Below are 23,714 nucleotides of genomic sequence, written 5' to 3' on the forward strand. Positions count from 1 at the left end.
TACAGTAGGACCTTGTTGTTTATCTGTTTAATATATGGTAGTTTGTATTTGCTAATCCCAAACTCCAAATCCTCTCCACCTCCTTTTCCCCTTTGGTAACCATAAGTTTGTTTTCTATGTCTATAAGTCTGTTTCTGTTTTGTAAATAAGTTTATTTGTGTCATATTTTAGATTGCACATATAAGTGATATCCTGTGATATTTGTCTTTCTCTTTCTGACTTCACTTAGAGTGATAATCTCTAGGTCCATTCATGGTGCTGCAAATGGCATTATGCCATTCTTTTTTATGGCTGAGTAGTATTCCATTGTATATATGTACCACATCTTCTTTATCCATTTGTCTGTCGATGGACATTTGGGTTGCTTCCGTGACTTGGCTATTGTAAATAGTGCTGCAATGAACATTGGGGTGTATGTGTCTTTTTGTACATCCTCTCCTTTAATAGTGTTATTGCGATGACTTAGCCCCTCCCCAATCTCCCTGGCCTCCTCTTTCCCCTCTCTTTCCCTCCTCTCAAGCCCTAGTCTTCTTTGTATATCAGTGGCTTTCAAATGATTTTTACCATGACCCACAGTAAAAAATACCTTTCTGTTGAGAGTCAGTATACACATGCATGCATATACACATACATGCATACACACACGCACCCAAGCACCACTGAAACAAAAATCTTCACCAAACACTTCTTGCCCTTATTTGCAGTGCACCCTGGTATTTTTCATTCCATTCTGTTCTATTTTAGTACCAACAAAAATGATGGTTAAGACCCACTAAATTGATTTTATTATCTATTAATGTACTGAAAAGCATATACATTTACATGTGTTGCTTCACTACTTACAAAGCATTAACTCATTTTACTTCAACAACCTTGTGAAGTGGGTGGATACTTTAATCTACCTTTTTAGAGATGATGGTAGTAAGGCTTGGAGAGGTTAAGTGACTTTCCCACACGCACAGGTGGGAGATATTGAGAGAAGGGTGGTTACTATGTGGATTGTGGACAGAAGACAAAGGAGAGAAGATGGGTTACATACGGTCAGTCAGCTAATAGAGTGTATCTTTCCTGAGCCTCCTGCCCTGTGCTGTGTGCAGTGCTAGGACCTAGAAGGCAAAAAATCAGCATGGGGTCTACTCCAGGAGCTCGGAGCCTGTGAAGGAATCTCGTGTAGGGGTAATGTGGAAGTCTCGAAGAGGTATTGGTTTAATCACTGAACTTTTTTTTTTTTTTTATTGGGGTATAGTTGATTTATAATGTTGTGTTAGTTTCAAGTGTACAGCAAAGTGAACCTGTCATACATATACACATATCCTCTCTTTTTTGGATTCTTTCCCATATAGGCCATTACAGAGTACTGGGTAGAGTTCCTTGTGCTATACAGTAGGTCCTTATTAGTTATCTATTTTATATACAGTAGTGTGTATATATCAATCCCAATCTCCCAATTTATCCCTCCCCCGCTTACCCCCTGGTAACCATAAGTTTGTTTTCTACATCTGTGACTCTGTTTATGTTTTGTAGATAAGTTCATTTGTACCCTTTTTAGATTCCACACATAAGCAATATCATATGATATCATTACCAGGGGGTAAGGGGTGTGGGGGAGGGATCAACTGGGAGATTGGGATTGACATATACACACTACTATATATAAAATAGATGACTAATAAGGACCTACTGTATAGCACAGGCAACTCTACTGAATACTCGGTAATGATCTGTATGGGAAAAGAATCTAAAGAAGAGTGGATGCATGTATATGTATAACTGATTCACTTGGCTGTACACCTGAAACTAACACAACATTGTAAATCAACTATACTCCAATAAAAATTAAAAATAAAATTTAAAAAAAGAGTAATGAGGGAAGTTAGAGATGCAGGGCTGGGAATGGGTGGAATAGCAGGGCTGCCGGTAGAAAACGAGGAGTGTGCTTGTGGTTGGAAGTGAAAACACTGGAGTAATTGAACCCCTGAGTTAGCAGGCTTACTGAGAGAACAGAGGGAGGAAGGCGGATGGAGCCTTGGGCAAATACTGCAACTAAACGCTATGGAAAGAAGAGATTTGCTGACAGAGGTGGAGAATCAGGCAAAAGAAGCAGGGCGCTGAAGGGACACGGTTTTTACAGTTTCAAGGATGGGAAGAGAATATTGTTTTACATCATTAAGACACATCTTTATCTGAACTCTTTTTTTTAGCTTTTGGCTTTTACTTCTGGAATGAGAATCTGATTCCCTCATAAAATCTTTGAAAAAATGTATCTGTGTTTTGATTTTAGGATCATTATGATTGGGGACTTCGTGCTATTAAATCTGTCTTGGTTGTAGCTGGCTCCCTGAAACGAGGAGATAAAAATAGACCTGAAGATCAGGTACTGCAATGCTAATATGATTTTGTTAAGTGAAGAGCTTAATGGCTTTGTACAAATAAAAGTATATATATCTGGATGGTGGGTCATACATAGCATGACTTTTTAAAAAGTATCACATCTACTTTTAATACAGGATATTTTGAGGACTGGCATTTCTTATGTTATAAAAGACCACAAGTATTCTTGAGTAAAAGGATATGAATATATGAAAGAAAATGTGATTTTGTAAGTGCTTCTGAAATATCAGCCACGAAAAATATTTTGGCGATCATAAATAATTCAGTAATCAATGTTTGATTTTCTCTGAGGAACATTTAGAAAATCTGATTGAGTTGGGATATTAATCCTGAAAAAGTCCATGAAGACATAATCTAATGGAAGAAAGTATGTCCATTTCATGGGTTGTGAGATGAGTTTAAAGAAAGCAATGAGGGGATGCTCACCTAACACCAATGATATATTTAGTTGGTTATTTAGAGCTACTAGGGGAATGTTCCACTATCCTTCGTGGGGAAAAACAATAACACCCACATCATGCATTTTTCTCTATTAAACAAGTAGTGAGAGTAATGCATATACAGCCTGTGTGAAGATGCAGTATGGCTTGAGATTTTGAAAAAGGTCTGTTCCTGTGAGTTTCTTTACATGTTAAGGGATATTTATCATGTGATTTTCTACTTCTCTTTTTCCACCTTTCTCCCTCTTCCTCTGAGTCACAATTCATGATTGGGTCAAGATTTCATACATTTACCTCTTTCTGTAAAAGTCATTCTGATGTTCAAGTTACTGCTTTTAAAATCTAAAGACCTCTTTGGTTTTCAGCCAAAATAGAAGAAAAACCGAAACTAAAAATGGGTTGAGTTTATCATTCTGAGATTCTTAGAGTATTTTGGACAAAATGGTCTCTTGGCCTTGGTTAATTTACATCCTGGAGTTTGAAGATTACAGAGACAAGTACCTCAGACCCTTTCTTAAGATCAAAACATTATCCAGGGAGGCACGGGGCCTCTTTGTTGGTTTTAGTCTGAGGTTCTCCATGGTATCAGCAGAGCTTTCTGCTGTTCTGATATATGACCTTGTAAGCAGTTACCCTCCCTGTAGATAGAATGCCATTCTAATAGAGAACAGTGTCTATCCCATGATTACATCTTTAGCTGTTTAGGTGTTTGTTAGACCTTGTATTGGCTTTTTTATGAAATGTTTTCTCTTTTCCTTTCTAGGTACTCATGAGAGCATTAAGGGACTTCAATATGCCTAAAATAGTGACTGATGACATCCCTGTGTTTTTGGGCCTGGTTGGTGACCTGTTTCCAGCCCTGGATGTGCCCCGGAGGAGAGTGCCCCACTTTGAGCAGATGATCAGGCAGTCCACCATGGAGCTCCGCCTGCAGCCCGAGGAGAGCTTCATCCTCAAAGTAAAAGGATCATTTCCTTGTCATGGCAGCCCTTGGGAGGTGCATTGACAATAGCTGTGGTTAAGTAATACTCAGCCAAAACATTAACTTACATATTACACTGACCTTAAGATGCCCTTAATATATACATCAAAGCCTTCTAATATAGTCCCATTCTGTGAGAAGGTGAAAACACAGAGAGGGTAAGTCATGGTTTTCAATGTAAGCAGACTTTTCATTAGTTTATAAAACTCCTTGGTTCTTCTCGGTGATGTGCACCAAAAATTAATTTTGCTTTCTTTTCTCTCCATCTTAGAGAAAGTTGGAAATAAAGTCATTAGCACATGCTTGTAATGGGGGAGAAACGTATGATATCACCTGAGTTATCAAAGGCTTGTGCATATACTCACTCATCTGGGGTGTAGTGAATACATGGATGTTAAAATACGTACAGATTATCTGTTATAGATATTTCAAAGGATGTAAGTCATTAGTCAGTTGTAGATGATGTTGGCTGTATGCTGTTTCTGGTCCCACTTCATGAAGAGTCATTGATTTTTGTAACTAACCCCTGCCATGTACCAAGTACCTCTGTACTTCACTTCTGCCTGTGTCACTGACTCACCAAGTAATGGTTTTTCTTCATCCTCATCCCCATACTCTACGTTGAGAGATCTGGGAGCAACTGTACTTTGCACTTGTCATCTTTTCTAACTTCCAGGAATGTAATGCTGTCAGTGGGGGCTGACTCAAGTTGTAAGGAAAGAACTGGGTGAAAATGGGCAGATTTGTTTTTTTAATCACAAACTCATTAAAGGAAACTAGTGTGTGGTTGTTTGGTCTGCAGGTTGTCCAGCTTGAGGAGCTGTTGGCCTTGCGACACTCGGTCTTTGTCGTTGGAAACGCAGGCACAGGAAAGAGCAAGGTATAGTAAACGCCTGTTAGCTTTCAGCCGTGAAAGGAACAAAATTGCGTAGTGTGGGAGAGCTACATTCACGTCCATTTGAGAGTTCCCTTCAGTGAAGTTGCTCATAATTTTGGGTTAGGATCTGAGACTCTAACATTGCTATTTGATCAGTTGAAACCCTTCCTTTATACTGGGAGCAGGGAGAGAGGAGCTAGTAGAACATTGCATTCAAATAAGTAAACTGAGGGAAGATTGGGCTTTCCACGTGAGATAGCATCCTATTTGCGAACTTAGATGCGTGCCATCCTGCTCTATTCATCTTTCGATAATGTACCTGAATTCTTTTATCCAAAGTAAACATATTGAGAGACTCTAGAGTAAGATACCTGGCTTATAGGATTGGTGTGGCCCTACCCACATTGACCAAAACTATTTTCTTATATTTCCCAAGTTATCCTAGTGTCTCCTCCCCATATCATTAAGAAAAACCCAAATAGTTTTCTTCAGTACTCCCCCAGAAATATAGCCCTCTATAGGGCGAAAACAAAACTTGAAAAGAAAGGAAGGAAGTAAAAACCACATACTTATTATGTACTCTGCTAGGTGCATTATGTGTGATTTACTCTGCACAACGATGATAGGCCATGGGTGTTATTATCCCCATTTTTAGTTCACTGCTTAATTTTGTTTGGTCTTACAGTCCTGGCAACATACTTATTTTCTTGCTTGGCAGACAGTATAATGCAGAACCGCGTGCAGTTTAACTGAGGGTGTTTGGGTATAAACATATTTAGTAACCAGCAACTAAAAATAAGCAGAGTGGGCATATGAGACTTTAGAGCATGGGTGTCTATAGAACTTGCCAGTATTTAGGTCAGAATCCAAAGTGGAATACGTGTAAAAGGAAGCCCTGTATAGGGCTTTTTCTACTGAAAAATGTGATCCTTGAAATAGTAAAGTAGATTACTGATAGACCTGTAATTATTTTGTTAAAAGTAAGTTTCAGATGTGAGCCATGGTGCAAGGAAGGATAAAATTAAATTCTATAATTTTCAGTAGATTAATGGTTTCTAAAAATAGAAGCTTAATATTTCTAAGACATTCAATTTCTTTCATCTAGTCTTCATTGATTCCGTCCTATTCAACCTTTGCTTAAGCTTATAGAACTAGAGCACCAAAGCTTGGGCCATGTTATTTAGCAACTGATTATTCTAAAGTATTTGGTAACTGTTTATCAGTCCTTTAAACCCCTGTGAGAGGAGACCAGGATGATAATATCTAAAATAAAAGCCATGGCTTTTCAGAGAAAGCAGAAAGGATAGTTGGGCAGATATTTGCGTTAAGGTGTCAATTAATTAACTACACATGTATTAAGCACCTATCCTGAGAATTCTTTTTATTTAATTTTTTACTTTTTAAATTTTTTTTTTTTTATTATTTTATTTTTTTGCGGTATGCAGGCCTCTCACTGTTGTGGCCTCTCCCTCAGCGGAGCACAGGCTCTGGACGTGCAGGCCCAGTGGCCATGGCCCACGGGCCCAGCCGCTCCGCGGCACGTGGGGTCCTCCCAGACCGGGGCACGAACCCACGCCCCCTGCATGGGCAGGCGGACCCCCAACCACTGCGCCACCAGGGAAGCCCTATTTTTTATTTTTGTTTCCTTATTGGCCGTGCTGCGTGGCATGCGGGATCTTAGTTCCCCAACCAGGGATAGAACCCGTGCCCCTGCAGTGGAAGCACAGAGTCTTAACCACTGGACCCTCCAGAGAGGACCTATCCTGTGAATTCTTATCACCAAGCCTTCTTTTCCTCAATTACCTAGAACAGGGCTTCCTAACCTCAGCACTATTGACATCCGTACAGGTTAACTCTTTGTCCTGGGGGCTGGTCTTTCATTGCAGGATGTTGAGCAGCATCTCTGGCCTCTGCCCACGAGATGCCCAGTAGCACGTCCTCTTCCCCCAAGTCAAGATGATCTCCTCCTGAGAACTGTTGTTCTAGGTCGCTAGGTCTCAAAGCATGTCTAGACCAGCATCCTAGGCATCACCTGGGACCGTCTTAAAACTCAAATCAGTCGTACGCAAGACCTGCTAAATTAGAAACTCTGAGATCGGGTCCATTAGTCTGTTTTAATACCCTCTAAGCACTTTGGATGCAGGCTAAATTTTAAGAACAGTCTAAATAATACAGGCAGAGTGGATTTTAATAACATGTACAGGAGCACATTTACATATAGTCCTTTACTTTGCACACATGATTAAAAATCTCTGTTGATAGTGACTTTCTCTTGACAGAATCAGGTGAACTGATCCTCAGGGATTGTGGCATTCAATTTTTCAAGATGTGAATGAAAATGTGCACATGTAAATTTTTTCCCATTCTCAATATACACAGAATATCTAGGAACATATAATACCTAAGGAAAACTCTTCAGAAATCTTTTGCTTCCCATTTGGCTTACATTAGTATTAATTTTCTTAGCGTTTTTCCTTCTTTCTTTTTCAGATTTTGAGAACACTGAACCGAACATATGTTAACATGAAACAGAAACCCATTTGGAATGACTTAAACCCCAAAGCTGTGACAACAGATGAACTCTTTGGTTTCATACATCATGCTACCCGAGAATGGAAAGATGGCAAGTAGTATTTCTCCTTTTGAAGTGCTAAAATTTTCTTTTTTTTTTTTTAATCCAGAAAATCATTTTTCAGTTCAAGCCAATTTTAGTCATGGTTGTAGATTTACTGTTTATGGGTTGGCGTTATTGGAAATACAGCAGCTCACAACAGCATTTATAACCTATAAATTAAAACTAGATTTGATTAAGTGGTCGATTAGCATTCAGCAGGTTTGTGCTCAGAGCTGTGTATTTTATCCCCCATCAATTATGTCAGGGCTCCCTGTAAACCAGCAGAGAAGTCAACACAGATGCCTCAGGGAACATTTATAAAGTACCTGATACAAGATACTGAGTTTCAGGCATGTGCTATTCTAGGTGCCAGGGCAAAAGTCAGTGGGACATGTTTCTTGCCCTGAAAGCTTTTGTGGACAAGCAGATTCCTTTGTTAAAATCACTTTTAACATTCTCATTTCTGTAAATGCACCAATCTAGACATCATCCTTGAGTCCTTTCCCACATTCACACCATACATTTAACCTCACAGCAAATCCTATAGGCCTTACTTACCTTTAACATACGTATTGTATTCCAGTACTTCACACCTTCTCTGCAGCTCCCACATGAGTCCAAGCCACCAGCACCTCTTGCCTGCATTTGCGGTGTCGCACCTCCCGGGTCTCCGTTAATTCATTTTCCATGCAGCAGACAGAGGGCGGTCTTCAGAATATTAGTTCTCTGCTTGCGGTTTCCAGTGTGTTTCATCACCGTTAGAATCCAACGTTTATCCAAGACCTACAAGGTCCTATGCGATTGAGTCCCTCTTCCCCATCTCTGATCTCATTTCCTGTTCTCTGCCTTTCACTTACACATACACTCGGGCCTCCTTGCTCTTCTCTGAACCCGTCAAGCATCTTCCTGTCACGGGCCTTTGCACTTGGTATTCCCACCATCTGCAACACTGGAGATACCTGCATGGCTTGCTCCCTTACGTTACTAGAATGTCTGGTCAGACATCGCATCAGAGAAGACTTCCCTGATGACCCTGTGAAAGGAGCAGAGCTCGTCATTCTCCATCCTAGTATCATGTACACCCTGCTTCCTTAATTTGTGGGACAGTCAAAATTTGCTCTCTTAGGCTTTCTTTTTTTATTTTAAGGACTGTGGCAGGAAGGGAATAATATCTGTTTATGCTGAAAATATGTAGAAGTCTTTCAAATTAGTGTCCATTAGAACAGGTTGCTGGCTTTTTTATGAATTATGGTAGCAGGTTCTACTATAGACTATCACTTATCTTTGCACAAAATCCTTCACAGAGGAAACAAAACCTTCCACATACCTGCCTCAGAACAGTTTTTTTCACCATAGTATTATATACTTGAGTTTTGAACAGTCAGCAACTATTAAATGTGCCATGAAACATGCATAATACTTAGCAAAAAGGACTCTGGATTTTAAATGTTTCTATCTTTACATCTTGTGAGATAATGATAACTTATTATAATGCCAGTGAACACATTTCCCAAAGAAATGTATCACACTTCTGAATATTTTAGCTTTATGATGATCTCTCTCGAATAATGTTACAGAAAAATAGAGAAAGTTGGAATAAATTAATATTTGGCCTAAAATAGATACTGAATATATGTGCATGAAAAAGGTTAATATTTTCATTTGGTGTAAGTTTTGAGTTTCATGTACGTCACCGGCTATAAATCTCCACAGGTGTTCTTCAAGGAAGGTACTGTCATCTTTATTTGACATTTGGGGTTGCTCAGTCTGAGAAGTTAAGGAACCTTCTCATGGAAGTAAAACTTGTCCATTGGTCTAGATCTCAGGGATAGCTCAAAAAGTAGTGCTGTTTGCCCACCTGAAAGAGGTGACAAACTTATAGCAAATTTACTTACTGAATAAAAGAGCTTCCAGTACAAATAAGACAAATTTATTTTAGAAGTAAATAGCACTCAACTCCATTATACATTAGGATTGCTGACTCTTAACTTATAGGTCTATTCTCATCCATTCTGCGAGAACAAGCCAATCTTAGGCATGATGGACCAAAATGGATAGTGCTAGATGGCGATATTGATCCCATGTGGATTGAATCACTAAATACTGTCATGGACGATAACAAGGTGAGTAATACCTCAGTGCTAAACCTTAAATGTAACACCTGGAGTGTACTGAGTTCCATTCACTTGTTGACTTTAATACCAGTTTCAGGCATTAACCTGCTATTCTTTATGTAATTACTACTTTGATGTGGCACCTTCCTGGTAATTCTCTTAATTTCACTATTAAAGAATTTAAGGGAATACATTTTTTCTTGTCTATAAATTTAACCATCTTTAAAGAGAGATATGTATCCAAGGATTTAGTTCATCCAATCTTACCATTTTCTAAGAGCTAGGTGTAAATTATTATTATATCTTCTCTTTAAGTATGGACTACTTGGATAATAAAAGAATGAGTTTGTGCCCTATGTTAATTGGCTAAATTTAGCTCTTGAAAATAGTAGTTCCTATGGCTACAGATTTGAGTATGCATTCCTAAGCATTTTGCCGTGGTTAATCCAGAATTTCCAGCAAAAATAAAAGGTGAAGATACAGGTCTTTGAGACACCATTGAAGCAACCCAAGGCCTACTGTTAGGGTCAGGAGAAAGAAATCATTAATTGTCATTGCTATAGAATAGTAGTAGTAACCCCCTTAACCTAAGAGTAATTACTGTTTTCTGAACCAAGACATTGTCTATCATAAAATATGGGTCTAAGATCTTTATACTTGCATGAGTTTCTACAGGAAAATTTAAAATTGTGATAGTTCAGATTCTAAATAAAGTTTATTTCTTATGGCATTCAGGCCTTTTTATGTAATCAACCCTTAAAACAAGGGTCTTATATTTAGTAATAATTACCACAGTTATTTAAAGGTTGGCATGAGTGAGTCCATGTTGGTGAGTTTGTTCCTCAGGGGTTAGCGAGCTCCCCTGAGGATGAACCGAGATCTTTATTCAGACTGCATTTCATTGTTTGTTTGTTTTTTATTTGTTTTTGTAACAAACAACATTTTTAAAATGGAAGGATAGTTGAGTTACAATGTTGTGTTAATTACTGCTGTACAGCAAAGTGAGTCAGTTATGCATATACACACACACACACACACACACACACACACACACACACTCTCTTTTCCATGATGGTTTATCACGGGATACTGAATATAGTTCCCTGTGATATCCAGTAGGACCTTGTTATTTATCCATCCTATATATATTCCGACTGCATTTCTAGCTCAGGTAGTGACCTCATAGCCTTTGGCACTTCTCCTGGGGGAAGGACTTTGTGCTGTTTTGGAAAGTTAGCAGCCTTGCCTTTGCTCCCTAATGAAATGGCCACTTTTGTGCTGTGCTGCTCTGTCCAGGTGCTGACCTTGGCCAGCAATGAACGCATAGCTCTCACTCCCTCTATGAGGCTGCTGTTCGAGGTTCATCACTTAAGGACAGCAACCCCAGCTACTGTTTCCAGGGCTGGTATTCTATACGTGAACCCACAAGATTTAGGCTGGAATCCGTGAGTATTGCTTTTATTTTAATTGTGGTAAAATATGCATGAATGTTGAATTTACCATTTTAACCATTTTTAAGTGTAAAGTTCAGAGGCATTGAGTACATTCACGTTGTTGTACGACCATCATTACCATCCATCTCCAGAACCTTTTGCGTCTTCCCAGACTGAAGCCCCAAAGGCACTAAGCAGTAGCCCTCCCAGCATCCCCACCTCCTTTCTACTTTCTCTCTATGAATTTGAATACTCTAGGTGCTTCTTATAAATTGAAACATATAGTGATTGTCTTTTTGTGCTGGGCTTATTTCACTTAGCATAATGTCTTCAAAGTTCATGCATGTTACAGCAGGTGCCGGAATGTCCTTCCTTTTCAAAGCTGAATGATATTCCATTTGGTAGAGATATATATACCTCATATTGTTTATCCATTCATCCTTCTGTAGATACTTGGGCTGCTTCTCCCTTTTGACTGTTGCAAATAATACTTCTGTGAACACGGGCATAATCTCTTTGAGTCCCAGCTTTCAATTATTTTTTGATACATACATGTACAAGCTGAACAGCTAGATCATATGGTAATTCTGCTTCAAATTTTTGGAGGAACTGCCATACTGTTTTCCATTAGTGGCTACTCCATTTTACATTCCTATCAGTAGAGCACAAGAGTTCCAATTTCTGCATGACCCCACCAATACTTGTTATTTTCTCTGTTTTTTATAGTAACCATCCTAATGGGTGTGGAATGGTATCTCATTCCAGTTTTGATTTACATTTTTCTAATGATTAATCATTAGAGCATCTTTTCATGTGTTTATTGGCCATTTGTATATTTTCTTTGGAGAAATGCCCATTTCAGTCCTTTGCCTATTTTTTAATCTAGTTGTTTGGGTTCTTTGTTGTTTTTGTGAACATTTCTTTTTTTAATCTTAGGTTTCTAAGAATGCTAAACATGTATTTGATTATTTGAAGAAAATGTTGGCAATTAAATTTAAAGTTAATTAATTAGGCTAACTTAAAAATCACTAAATTAGCACCCGTATGCAGTTGTCATTTTTAGTTGGACATTACCCTGTTCACACCTTGCGCATGTTAAGACATATTTGTTGACTAAGTGAATAAGTAATAATAATAGCTCGTATGGAGCACATAGATATAAGTATATCATTTAGTGAACATTTGTGTGTTTGTATGTATACACATAACATGCATACATGAACAGTGGTGATGCTTTGATTTAGAATAAAGAAGTTTTTTGTGCCCACTTGCTTACTCTTCAGATGCTTACACTTTCCATAATTCATTCTGGTGGTCCCTTGTCACCCCCTCTCGTATTCCCACTCTGCGCTGTAGAAACATCTGAGCTCTGCACATGAACACGTGCTGGTGCCTGGCATGCTTCTTGTGTCAGATGTCTTCTCTTTACCCCTCCACCCTGCTCTGTGCCCCCAGCGGCCATCCTGTGTGGACCACATCAGTGGGCTCCTTGCCCTCTGGCTTCTGGTTGGTTTGGCCAGTGAGGAGCCCTGGCAGGAAATGAGAGGGAGAAAAGAGAGTGAGGTTAGGCTATTCATTCCCTTGGCTCCCTCCCTGCAGGACCACATCAGGGTGACCGTGACCTTCATCAGCAGGTCCTCTTAAATGTCTCCATGAGATTCTTTGCTTCCAGGTTTTGATAGCCCTTCATTCTCTTGTCCCTGCAGCCGCAGGTGCTCTCACCATTTCTCAGCCATCACCCCATGACATGGCGCTCTCCAGTTTCCCTGCTTCTGCCCGCACCTTTGCCAATAGTCCCTTTATTGATCCTTCTCTATTATCCTAATTTGAGGATGACCTCTGTTCCCTGCCAGATGCCTGGCTCATGCACTCCTCCAGGCTACTTTTCTGTGTACTGATTTATTTACTAAAAGTCTCATCCTCTAACTCAGCAGCCAAGTAGAGCCATACCCAGGTTTCTGTGAAAGTAAACTTTCATTGGCTAGGGGAGGGAGTGATTTTTAAAACTCTAAAATGGAGAGTACTCCTTGAGCTAATAGCTCCTTTCCCCAGCTAGGATTTTGACTATCTCCTAGGATGCTTCTGTTGATCGGGAGCTAGCTGACGGAGAATCTCCAGTGCCCCTTGACTCCCCCATATGGAGAGCAGAGGCAGTCTTGTACCGCTCACCCCCACTGGTGTGGTCTGATTTCAGTGGTGAATCTCACAGTTCCCAAGGTCTCTGTAGTTCAGTTTTAATAACATACGGAGATTTGTGCTAACAAAAGCGGTCTAAATCCCCATTTAAAGAAAGACTTTTATCTCATAAGTCAAAGGTCACAGTTTGGCAAAAGAGTCACCCAATTTACATTCTTGAGAAAGTTAAACCCCTCTTCACCATTAGATTTTATTTTCATGGAGGTTTTTTTTAATTTAAGATCAATGGGTAGGTTTTAATTTTCATATGTGTGACCAAAGGGTCCATCCAGGTCATTATCCAAAATAATGGGAATCTTCTGTAAAGGATATTTTTATATTTTTACCTCCTACTGCCAGAAACTTTCAATGAACTATCAAAAAGTGGCTATTTCAAGTTGGGAGTGGTATATTTTTAACTCCATATTTATTGGATAATTTATTACCTTTAATGTCATAATATTAAAAATGTGATAGCTTTACATGTATTGACTCATTTAATCCCTAATTACCTTCTGAGATCAATATAGCTATCAACCTAATTTCCCAAACCAGTATCTGTCTCAATTTTCCCCGACTTTTTAATTCGAAAGTGTTCAAAAATATAGAAGAATTGAAAAGGTGGTAGGTAGTACATTGTCCAACCATGCACTCTTTTCCTGCAGTCATCAATTTTTACAGTTTTACCCAATTTAATTTCCTTTGGCTGTACATACACTCCCTCTCACAGGCAGAGAGAGACGTATATTTTATTTTTTTATATTTATTTTTTTATTTGGTTGCACCGGGTCTTAGCTGTGGCTCACGGGCTCCTTAGTTGCAGCAAGCGGCCTCCTTAGTTGTGGCATGTGAACTCTTAGTTGCGGCATGCATATGGCATCTAGTTCCCTAGCCAGGGATCGAACCCGGGCCCCCTGCATTGAAAAGTACGGAGCCTTATCCACTGCGCTACCAGGGTAGTCCCCTATATTTTCTACTTTTATTTATTTTTGCTGAATTATCTGAAAGTAAGTTGGAGACATTGACAGTTCATCCCTAAGTACTTCAGCATCTCTCTCCTAAGAACTAGGATATTCGCCTATATGAACATAATTCAATTAACATACCTAAGAAATTCATCTTTGATATAATACTATCAAAACAAACAGTAATTTTTCACAATTTCCCAGCTACCCTGGGAATTTCCTCTGTAGTTTTTAAAAAAAATCCAGCATCAAAACAAGGACCATGCATTGCATCTACTTATCTCTGTTTTCTCCTTTAATCTAGAATATCCACCCACCTTTTTCTTTCATGACATTTACAGTTTTGAAGAGAACAAGCCAGACATTTCGAAGAATAACCCATTGGTGGTTACAAAGTGGGTCAACCCTTCTGTCTCCATATATTAGGTGACATTTTTAGTAAAGAATTTTTTCTCTTCTTCCCTTCTACTCTCCTTCCTCCCTTCCTTCCTTTCTCTCTCTCTTTTTCACTCTTCCCCCTTCCTTTGTTCTTTTTGAGGAGTGTCATTTTCTATTCATCTATTCATCATTTCTAAGACATCTTCTTTTGTCTTAGTTCAGTGGGTTATGATTCATTGCCAACAGTATTCTTTTGCATGCTCAAGTTGCCCTAAATTTTGCCAGCAGGACCCCCTTCAAGCCAGCCCCTTGCATGTTCTTTTGTACTTGTTCTCCTAAGTCTGAGCATTTTGCTTTCTGACTAACGCAGATGCTTCTGGCTCATCTCAGACTTTACTTCCCCTACGCTTCTTTCACCCATTTCTCTAAGGAGCTGGAAGTGACTGCTTTCTGTATAAGGAGTGGTATTTAGAATCCAAGATAGGGATGCTAGGAGGGCTCATTGCCACTGGTATGTCATTTCTTCTAGACCCTTCAGTGAACAGAGTTAGGAAATATATTTTCTTAATTCATATTATGGGAACTGATAAGATATTTTGGATAGAAGAGATTATGAAATACTATGTTCATAGTATCTCTGTGGGGTTCATAGTATCTCTGTGGGACTAAATAGAATGCCATCATTGCTTAAGCTACTTGGAATATTTTTGTTAAAATTCACTGAGCTATTTAAAAGCATAATTTTATGTCCACATTTTACAGGTATGAGGTCAAACAACATCCTTAAAGTTACATCATTATGTGACTAGCTCTAGAAATCAAATACTATTTTAATTCTGAGTTCTAAGTAAGTTTACTGGAAGAATCCTAGACAGTTCATATATGTCTGTTGAGATCTTGAGACAATAGAGAAAGCAGGAGTTAGAAGAAAATTTCTGAAGGTTATGATCAGTGAGAAGTTTTTCTAGTAGAAAAGAATAAAATGCACGGAAAGGGAAAAACAAACAGGTAATGAATTAAATTCATTTATAATTATTTAAATTATTAAAATTATTTAAAGTGAGCATAAGTGAAAGTGAGATCTACCAAACTGTGTATCGCATGGCTTGTACATAATGATAGGAAAATGCAGGAGTATTTCTGGAATTTTGTCTGATTCCTGGAAGATAACTTTTGGTAGCCACAACTTGAGATCATACTTCTTTCTCTATTACTTTAGCTGAAAATACTCCTTTTTTAAAAATTGACTTTATTGAAATATAGTTGATTTACAATGTTATGTTAGTTTCAGGTATACAGCAAAGTGATTATACATATATATATAATAGTTTGCCTCTGCCAATCCCAAACTCCCAATCCATCCCTCCCCCATGGCAACCACAAGTCTATTCTTTGTATGTTTCTATTTTGTATTGACAGATAAGTTCATTTGTGTCATATTTTATATTCCACATATAAGTGATATCATATGGTATTTGTCTCTCTTTCTGACTGACTTCACTTAGTATAATAATCTCTAGGTCCATCCATGTTGCTGCTGCTGCAAATGGCATTATTTCTTTCTTTCTTTTTTTCAACAGCTGAGTAATATTCCATTGTATATATATATACCACGTCTTCTTTATCCATTCACCTGTCAGTGGACATTTAGGTTGTTTCCATGTCTTGGCTATTGTGAATAGTGCTGCTATGAACACAGGGGTGCATGTATTTTTTCGAATTATATTTTTTTCCTGATATATGCCCAGGAGTGGGATTGCTGGATCATATGGCAATTCTACTTTTAGTTTTTTTGAGAAACCTCCATACTGTTTTCCATAGTGGCTGTACCAATTTACATCCCCACAAACAGTGTAGGAGGATTCCCTTTTCTCCCTACCCTAGCCAACATTTATTATTTGTAGACTGTTTAATTATGGCCATTCTGACCAGTGTGAGGTGGTACCTCATTGTAGTTTTGATTTATATTTCTCTAATTTTAGCTGAAAATATTCTTTTGCCTTTGTCTCACTCATTGTCTCACCTGCATTGGATAAGCTTGTTGTCTTCTACCCCTGCAATCCCATCCTTTCATCTTTGGATATTGTTTATATGTGTAAACATACAGATTCAGAAATCATCAAAGTACACTCCTGATCTGTGGGTCCTTTTAACTTCTGCTATTTTCCAGGCCACTGTGAATAATAGAAAACCCAGCTGTAGCTGTGAGGGGCAAACTATAGAGAACTCTGATGAATTCCTGCTATCCTGTATGACAGGATTCCGACCGCAGACTACAGAGTAATAAATAAAAAAGTCTTCAGAAGCCTGAAGACTTTGGCTACCTATATAGTTTCTAAACTGCTGGACTTTAGACTTCCTGTGATGTGCCTATAGCAGTTCTAGAGAAGGAAGAAGAGCAACACAGCTGCTTATATGGAATATATTTGCAAGCACTGATGAGCCAAAGATTCTCTGTTAGTGACCTAGACGTTGGCATTAAGATGATGCATTAAGGCATCATAATGTAGCTATTTCCTGAGGCAGGGGCAGCAATGTGGGTGATCACTTATGTAGGTAAGGAATAAATAAGTATGATATTTTCACTTGTATGTTGTATGATAGCAGTGTGTTTCATTTGGCCATGTTCAAATCTACAGCATCTTTTAAAAATCAGGAGAGACTTTTATATGAAGTAAGGTGAAAGGAATTGCCAACAGTACAAAAGTATAGCTTCAGTTTTTGCCGTTGCTGAAGATAATTTGCTGTCTTTTAATGTTTACTAAATTTAGCAATAATTTATACATGAAATTTAAAACTGTCCATATTTAACAATACAGACTTTTTTTTTTTTTTTTTTTTTTTTACTTCCAATGCTGTGTGGTGTGCTTGACCTCTAGCAGAGGTCATTTTGGTTGGTTGTTTTTTTTCCCCCGGTCAGGATCAGCTCTTACCACGTCTCCTGGTTTGATAGAACTAACTTTCTTATTTGTGGACGTAATTGGTACAACAGTATCATTTGCTCGTGGGCCTGGTCGGCTCTCCCTTTGAGACTTTGGCTACTGCCGACGTGGGTCAATGAAGTAGCTCTTACATGTCCCCTAAGTGCAAAGACCAATTCCATCTCTTGGGGCTGTGTTGACACTGCAGCTCCTAGTTACCCCTGCACAGCCTTCTGACCCCACAGAGACCAAAGACAGGGGTGGGGAGTAGGGGTAGAATTTGCTACATGCATCAGGGCACTGCCTACCAACCCTTAAGACCTACCGAACATACTGTCTTTAGGCGATGATCAGAGAGGCAGAGCCAGGATCTGAACTCAGTTTTCTCAGTTCTCCCAAATCCACCAACTCTGTGCTAATGAGTAGCACTGATTGAGAATTTGTTATATGCCAGATGTTAATGTAAGCACTTAATACATGAGAACTCGTTTGCTGCTCACAACAACCCTAGGAAGTGCATTTCATTATTATCTCCATTGACAGATGAGAAACTTGAGGCACAGAGAGGTTAACTGACTTGCCCAAGGTAACAGAGTTAAAAAATGGATAAAGACCCAGGCAGTCTTAGAGCTCCATCTCCCTAAACAGTTCTCTCCCCTGCCCCCCTCCCCGCAGTAAGCTCTGGATACTAAGATTCCACTTCTGACAGCTTATGAAGAGTAAAATGAGTAGCTGAGTGGTAGGTGTAGCCTTCATTCCCACTACCTAACACCTGCATTCCATTGTTCCATGGCGCCCACTGGATGCAACTCGTGGAGCCCCAGAAGTGGTCTCTCAGTTGCCATCATGCAACTGGACTGCAGCTGATAATCATTCCTCTTGGACCTGAAAAAGTTTTGACAGTAGATATTTTATAAATCTAGCAGCAGTGTATAGGTAGTTGAATATTTAATAAAACCCTATTGTGAAGGCTTGTGAATATCAAAGGGAGCCTTTTCTAAGATAATCATCTCGCCTTAATTTCTTCTGATATTAAAAATATGAAATCTGGGCTTCCCTGGTGGCGCAGTGGTTGAGAGTCCGCTTGTTGATGCAGGGGACGCAGGTTCGTGCCCCGGTCCGGGAAGATCCCACATGCTGCGGAGCGGCTGGGCCCGTGAGCCATGGCCACTGAGCCTGCGCGTCCGGAGCCTGTGCTCCGCAACGGGAGAGGCCACGGCAGTGAGAGGCCCGCGTACTGGAAAAAAAAATATATATATATATATGAAATCTGATTTGCTTAAAGCAAGGTGTAGCTGTCATGGGTCTGGTCGCACTGCGTCTCTGGTGGCAGCTATATGTATTTGTGATCACTGCTTCCTATTTGATGAGAACTCTGAGCAGTTGTTTTTCACGTCATATCATACAGTTTCTTTCCAGAGACTACTGTGGGTGCTACTAAGTCATGTTTCATTTTATTGATAAGTAGGTTTTATTAATATGTTAGAGATATGAATGTATCAAAATTCGTAACATTTTATAAGCTTCAGATTCATACGCATGTACCCAAGTGTGAGATACCATTTTAGAGCCACTTACTGGAACCACATTATCAGCTCTCAGGTTAGAGTTACATTCAGTCCAGTGAACAAGGAGGGACTTGGAAGTAGCCCCTATGGAATTTTCACCTTTTTATTTGTAACTGATTTCTCATTACTAAGTAATTGATGCCAGTTTTCATCAAGAAAGATCCCAAGCTGTTTTCATAAATAAAGCCTACCCTCTGAAAATACTTTCAGTCCTCTAGGAAATGACAAACTGTACTTCCTTATAAATGCTCAGTAATGGCCTACTTACCGTCTATTATGTTGGGTTTCTAAGTGCTATTAGGAGTTTCTTTTACATTCTTTTCATTAAGGTAAAAATGGCCATTAAAACAAGTTTTTAAAGGGTCATTTTAAAATATTTGCCATTTGAAAAATAGAATGAACCCACTCAATGTGTCCCTGAAGTGTCGGACCAAGCTGTGTTGAAGGGGGAAGCTTTTGAGTTGGTGGAATTTTCCTTTTCAAGCCCGGTGCCGCATAAAAGCTTTTCTGTGTTCTTCTTCAGGTATGTGGCCAGTTGGATAGACAGAAGGCAGCATCAGTCAGAAAAGGCCAATTTCACGATTCTTTTTGATAAATACATTCCTGCGTGCTTGGATAAGCTGAGAAGAAGCTTTAAAACCATCACTTCAGTTCCAGAGAGCAGCCTGGTGCAGGTTTGTCCTGGGTCACACCGTTTCACTCTAGTCCTGATGTGGTAGTGTGGCTTGATCAAAATAGAAGTTCTTGCTTGTTCAAAAAGATGCAATGGTTTCTGGAATGGTTAGGTTGCTCCAACCCTCCCCCACCCCAGCCCCCGTGTTCCCCAGTGCTTTTTGCAATCGTCTGTCACACGCCTATCACATGCTATGACCATTTGGGTTTGTGGTCTGTTTCTTTCACAAGACTGTGAACCAGAGGACTGAAGCCACCTTTTACCATTTTTATATCTCCAGAGATTTCCATAATGCCAAGCACATAGTAGGTCCCAATACATTATTGAATCATTGCGTTCTTCCCAAGTATATTTGCGTGGAATAAGAAGAACAGGATAGTAACAGCCTCGTTTATTTTTCTGTTTCCTAAGTAACTGGCCCAGAGAAGGTGCTCAGTGTGTTGTTTTTGAGTACAAAAACATTCATGCAATTAAAGATGTTGGCCGGTGAGTAAGAGAAAGCTTCTGAACTCCGCCTTGTCGGGCACCACCCTGCCAGGCCTCCCACTCTCTCTTCCCTTTCTTTTCTCCCCCTCCCAAAAATAGTCCTCAAGTCAGGTCAGTCTAGTTCATAGTATTTCAGGGATAGATTTTTTTTTTTCTGATCCTCATTGTGAGACAGCTGGTTAGAGTGAAGAGTATATATGATACATTGTCATGGCAGCAAATGAAAATAATTCACAGCACACAGAAATGAAGGTTGTGATCTTAATCTCAGCGTGAAGAATAACTATCCCCAGCCTTTACAAGTCTAAAACTTGACAGAAGGTTAACAGTTAGAAACCTTTATTTGTGTCTCTTTAGGAGCAAAATTGGTTTTGAAGTACTTTGTTACCGTGAACTTACTATGATACAGAATTTGTTTGAAGCTAAATTAGAAATAGTCACAAGCATAATAAGAAGAGAAAGTTCAGGTTTTCGGATAATTCACACACCAATTAAGAAAACGATAGTCTTCAACAGTAATTATCTGAGGTATAATTTATTTCTGAAAGCAGGTCTGAATTTATTCATAATGAATTAATTTTGTGGTTAGCCTAATTAGACGTCCTCTGGTGTAATACTTGCAAAAAAGCAAGTGTCGAGTTCCTTCTCAACTTGACTTGTGTATTTGTGTTTCTCTGTGGTGCGAACTTTTTCATTCAAGAGTAGTGTGAAAATAAGTCAGTAGGAATTAATATGATTTTTGCTCTCACTTCCTCCTTTTGTAGTACTCAAAAATGGCATTTTATCCTTAACTCCTTTTTTGGCTGCTGTTGTATAAAGTCGTCTCTTTGCAGTGATTGCTTATAAGGACAAAATTTGAGACAAAAATGAGCGTACAGGAGAATAGCTTAAGAAGACTACCTTATTTTTATCGAAGTATAGTTGATTTACAATGTTGTGTTATACATACTGGTATACAGAAAACTGATTCAGTTATGTATATATGCACACACATATATACACATATATATGTATGTATATATATTCTTTTTCATATTCTTTTCCACTGTGGTTTATCACAGGATATTGAATATACTTTGTGCTATATAATAGGACTTTGTTGTTTATCCATTCTACATATACTAGTTTGCATCCGCTAATCCCAAACTCCCAATCCATCCCTCCAGCCCCACTTCCCCTTGGCAACCACAAGTCTGTTCTCTATCTCTGTGAGTCTGTCTCTGTTTCATAGCTAAGTTCGTTTGTGTTATATTTTAGATTCCACATACAAGTGATATCATGTGATATTTGCCTTTCTTTGTCTGACTTCACTTAGTATGATAATCTCTAGGTCCATCCATGTAGCTGTAAATGGCATTATTTCATTCTTTTTAAAAGGCTACTTTAAGAAATTAATGTACTGTGTTTTCCAGTATATGAAACTTTTTTGCTTTACATTTGGTAAGGTGTTTTAACTCATTCAGAATATGCACCAAGGTATGAGTTTATTAATTGCTGGCACAGAGCTTAAAATGTTTTCCAAGTACTGTGTTTGGGAGAAAACAGAAAAAATCAGGTGTGTTGTCAGCGTGTTCAAATCAGTGGATAATGTCATATTCAGACCTTTCAGTCTTTTTCATTTTGATTTTAACAGTTCCTTAGACTCACATGGCTTCTACTCAGGAATAGCAAAGCCTCAGAGTTTTACATTATTTTTCTTGATAACAAATCAGTGAGTTTTATTCCATTAGAAGATTATTTTAAATTGGCAATCATGGCACAATATAAAATAATGGAAATCAAGAGAGACTGAAAAATATAACAGGCGCTCAACTATTTAAATTTTGAAAACATTTCCAAATTATGTCCAGGACCCATTTTCCATGTTACCATGGATTTTCCCCACCTCTCGTGGTTGGGAAGGAGAGGCACACACATGACATGCTTTGTTATAGCTTCCGTAGCTGTGTGTATGATAGTGATAAAAATCTACTGCTACCTCCAAAAACTGGGGGAAGGGTATCATGAGTTTTGAGGGTCTATGACAGTACTAAGTCATGAAAACCAGTTTTGTGCTTTAGAGCAGGGGTCCCCAACCCCCGGGCCTTGGGCCAGTACTGGCCCCATGGCCTGTTAGGAACAGGGCCACACAGCAGGAGGTGAGCGGCAGACCAGCGAGGAAGCTTCATCTGCCTCTCGCTCCCCGTTGCTCCTCCGCATTGCTCACATTACCTCCTGAACCATCCCCCCACTGCCCCCGCCGTCCATGGAAAAATTGTCTTCCACGAAACCGGTCCCTGGTGCCAAAAAGTTGGGGACTGCTGCTTTAGAGAACTAGCTCAAAAACATGTTCATTGTGGTTATGATTTCACATGACAGAGGTGTTTGCAGCAGCCATGTTCCCTCCTTGCTGACCTGATTGCCCTGGACACGGAGTGTGTTTCAGACCAATAGAGCCGTTTCACCCGGAGGTGAAGAGCAGGTTCCTGAACAGCCTTTCTTCCAGGGTTAACTTTAGTGTCCTGTCTAAAAAATGCCAGAGGCTAAGGCTGTCAGTCCGGCTTTCTAAATTTATGACAACAGGTGGGGGAAACAGCTGCTGAAGTACTAAGGGAAAGTGGGTTATCTAAACGTCCAACTGTGGGAAATGGTTACATAGCCTTTCCATCTAGTGCCTTCATTCCCAGGGATATTGTAGGGCAACACTTACGGAAAAGGAAAAATGCCTTTAGTTTGTTTTTAAGTGAGAAAGTGGTCTATAGAATATACCCACTATGTATAGTATGTAGTAGTATGACTCCCTATTTATAAAAAAGACAGCACAGCTATATCCCCATTATTTTTTTCTTTTTGGTTTTATGTATTTCTCTTTATTACAGTGATTATTGGAGGATTTATGATAATTGGGTTTTTTTTTTTAACAGTTTGTTGTTACCTAGAAGATTAGTTTGGTTGAAAGTGGCCAAGGATGTCCACCGCTGACTCAGAAACCCAAGGCCGCCATTTTTTTGTCTCACGGGGTAGCAAATCACAGAACGGGGAAAAATCACAGAATCTCTTAAGGGTACAGTGGATTTGTTAATAAGCCCTGTGAACTTACTTCACTGTTTTAAAAAAAGTTTCCCTGAAAGAATGGCTTTTTCTTTTTCTTCAGACTCTTTGCACTCTTTTGGAATGTTTGTTGACTCCTGAAAATGTACCTTCTGACAGCCCGAAGGAAGTTTATGAGGTCTGTTTTGTCTTTGCTTGTATCTGGGCATTTGGAGGCATTCTACTACAAGATCAGGTATGTGTAGAAATAGTTTATAGAACCAGTTTTATTTGGGGGGAAATATTATTCTGTGTGATCCCTATGGGGTTTTTAAAAATGTATATTATCATAAATCTATCCTACTTGCCCTATTCTCTCCTAAGCCTGTAACGTTGTCAGCAAGCTCGTTCAGGCTGGTGGTGCTCTCTTTGGCTGATAAGGTCAAATCCATAGCCTTCCATCAGATCTGTCTTCTGAATTCAAGGTTCCATGTCAATACCAGCAGTGTTTCAGTGTGCTTGAGACAGGGTGCTTCATCTGCCCCACCCCCATATTTGCTCTTCCTCTTTTGTTTTTTCCTCAGTGATGCATTTCTCCCAGTTGCTCTAGTTAAAAACCTGGGAGACATCATCTTATTTCTACATCCCATGGTCATCAGATCCTTTCAGTTAGAAAATAGCTGTCACA

General features: G+C 39.2%; 1 protein-coding gene across 1 annotated transcript in view; it reads left to right on the plus strand.

The window, feature by feature from the left end:
* DNAH11 (dynein axonemal heavy chain 11) overlaps window positions 1–23,714 on the plus strand; it is a 315,752-nt gene that overhangs the window by 142,696 nt on the left and 149,342 nt on the right. The window contains 8 exon segments of the mRNA XM_049714548.1: window positions 2,282–2,374; window positions 3,595–3,789; window positions 4,616–4,693; window positions 7,181–7,317; window positions 9,277–9,427; window positions 10,715–10,863; window positions 19,382–19,532; window positions 23,151–23,282. Coding sequence (XP_049570505.1) covers window positions 2,282–2,374; window positions 3,595–3,789; window positions 4,616–4,693; window positions 7,181–7,317; window positions 9,277–9,427; window positions 10,715–10,863; window positions 19,382–19,532; window positions 23,151–23,282 — 1,086 coding nt within the window.

This window comes from Orcinus orca, chromosome 9 (genome assembly GCF_937001465.1).
Source record: "Orcinus orca chromosome 9, mOrcOrc1.1, whole genome shotgun sequence".
NCBI classification, from domain to species: Eukaryota; Metazoa; Chordata; class Mammalia; order Artiodactyla; family Delphinidae; genus Orcinus; species Orcinus orca.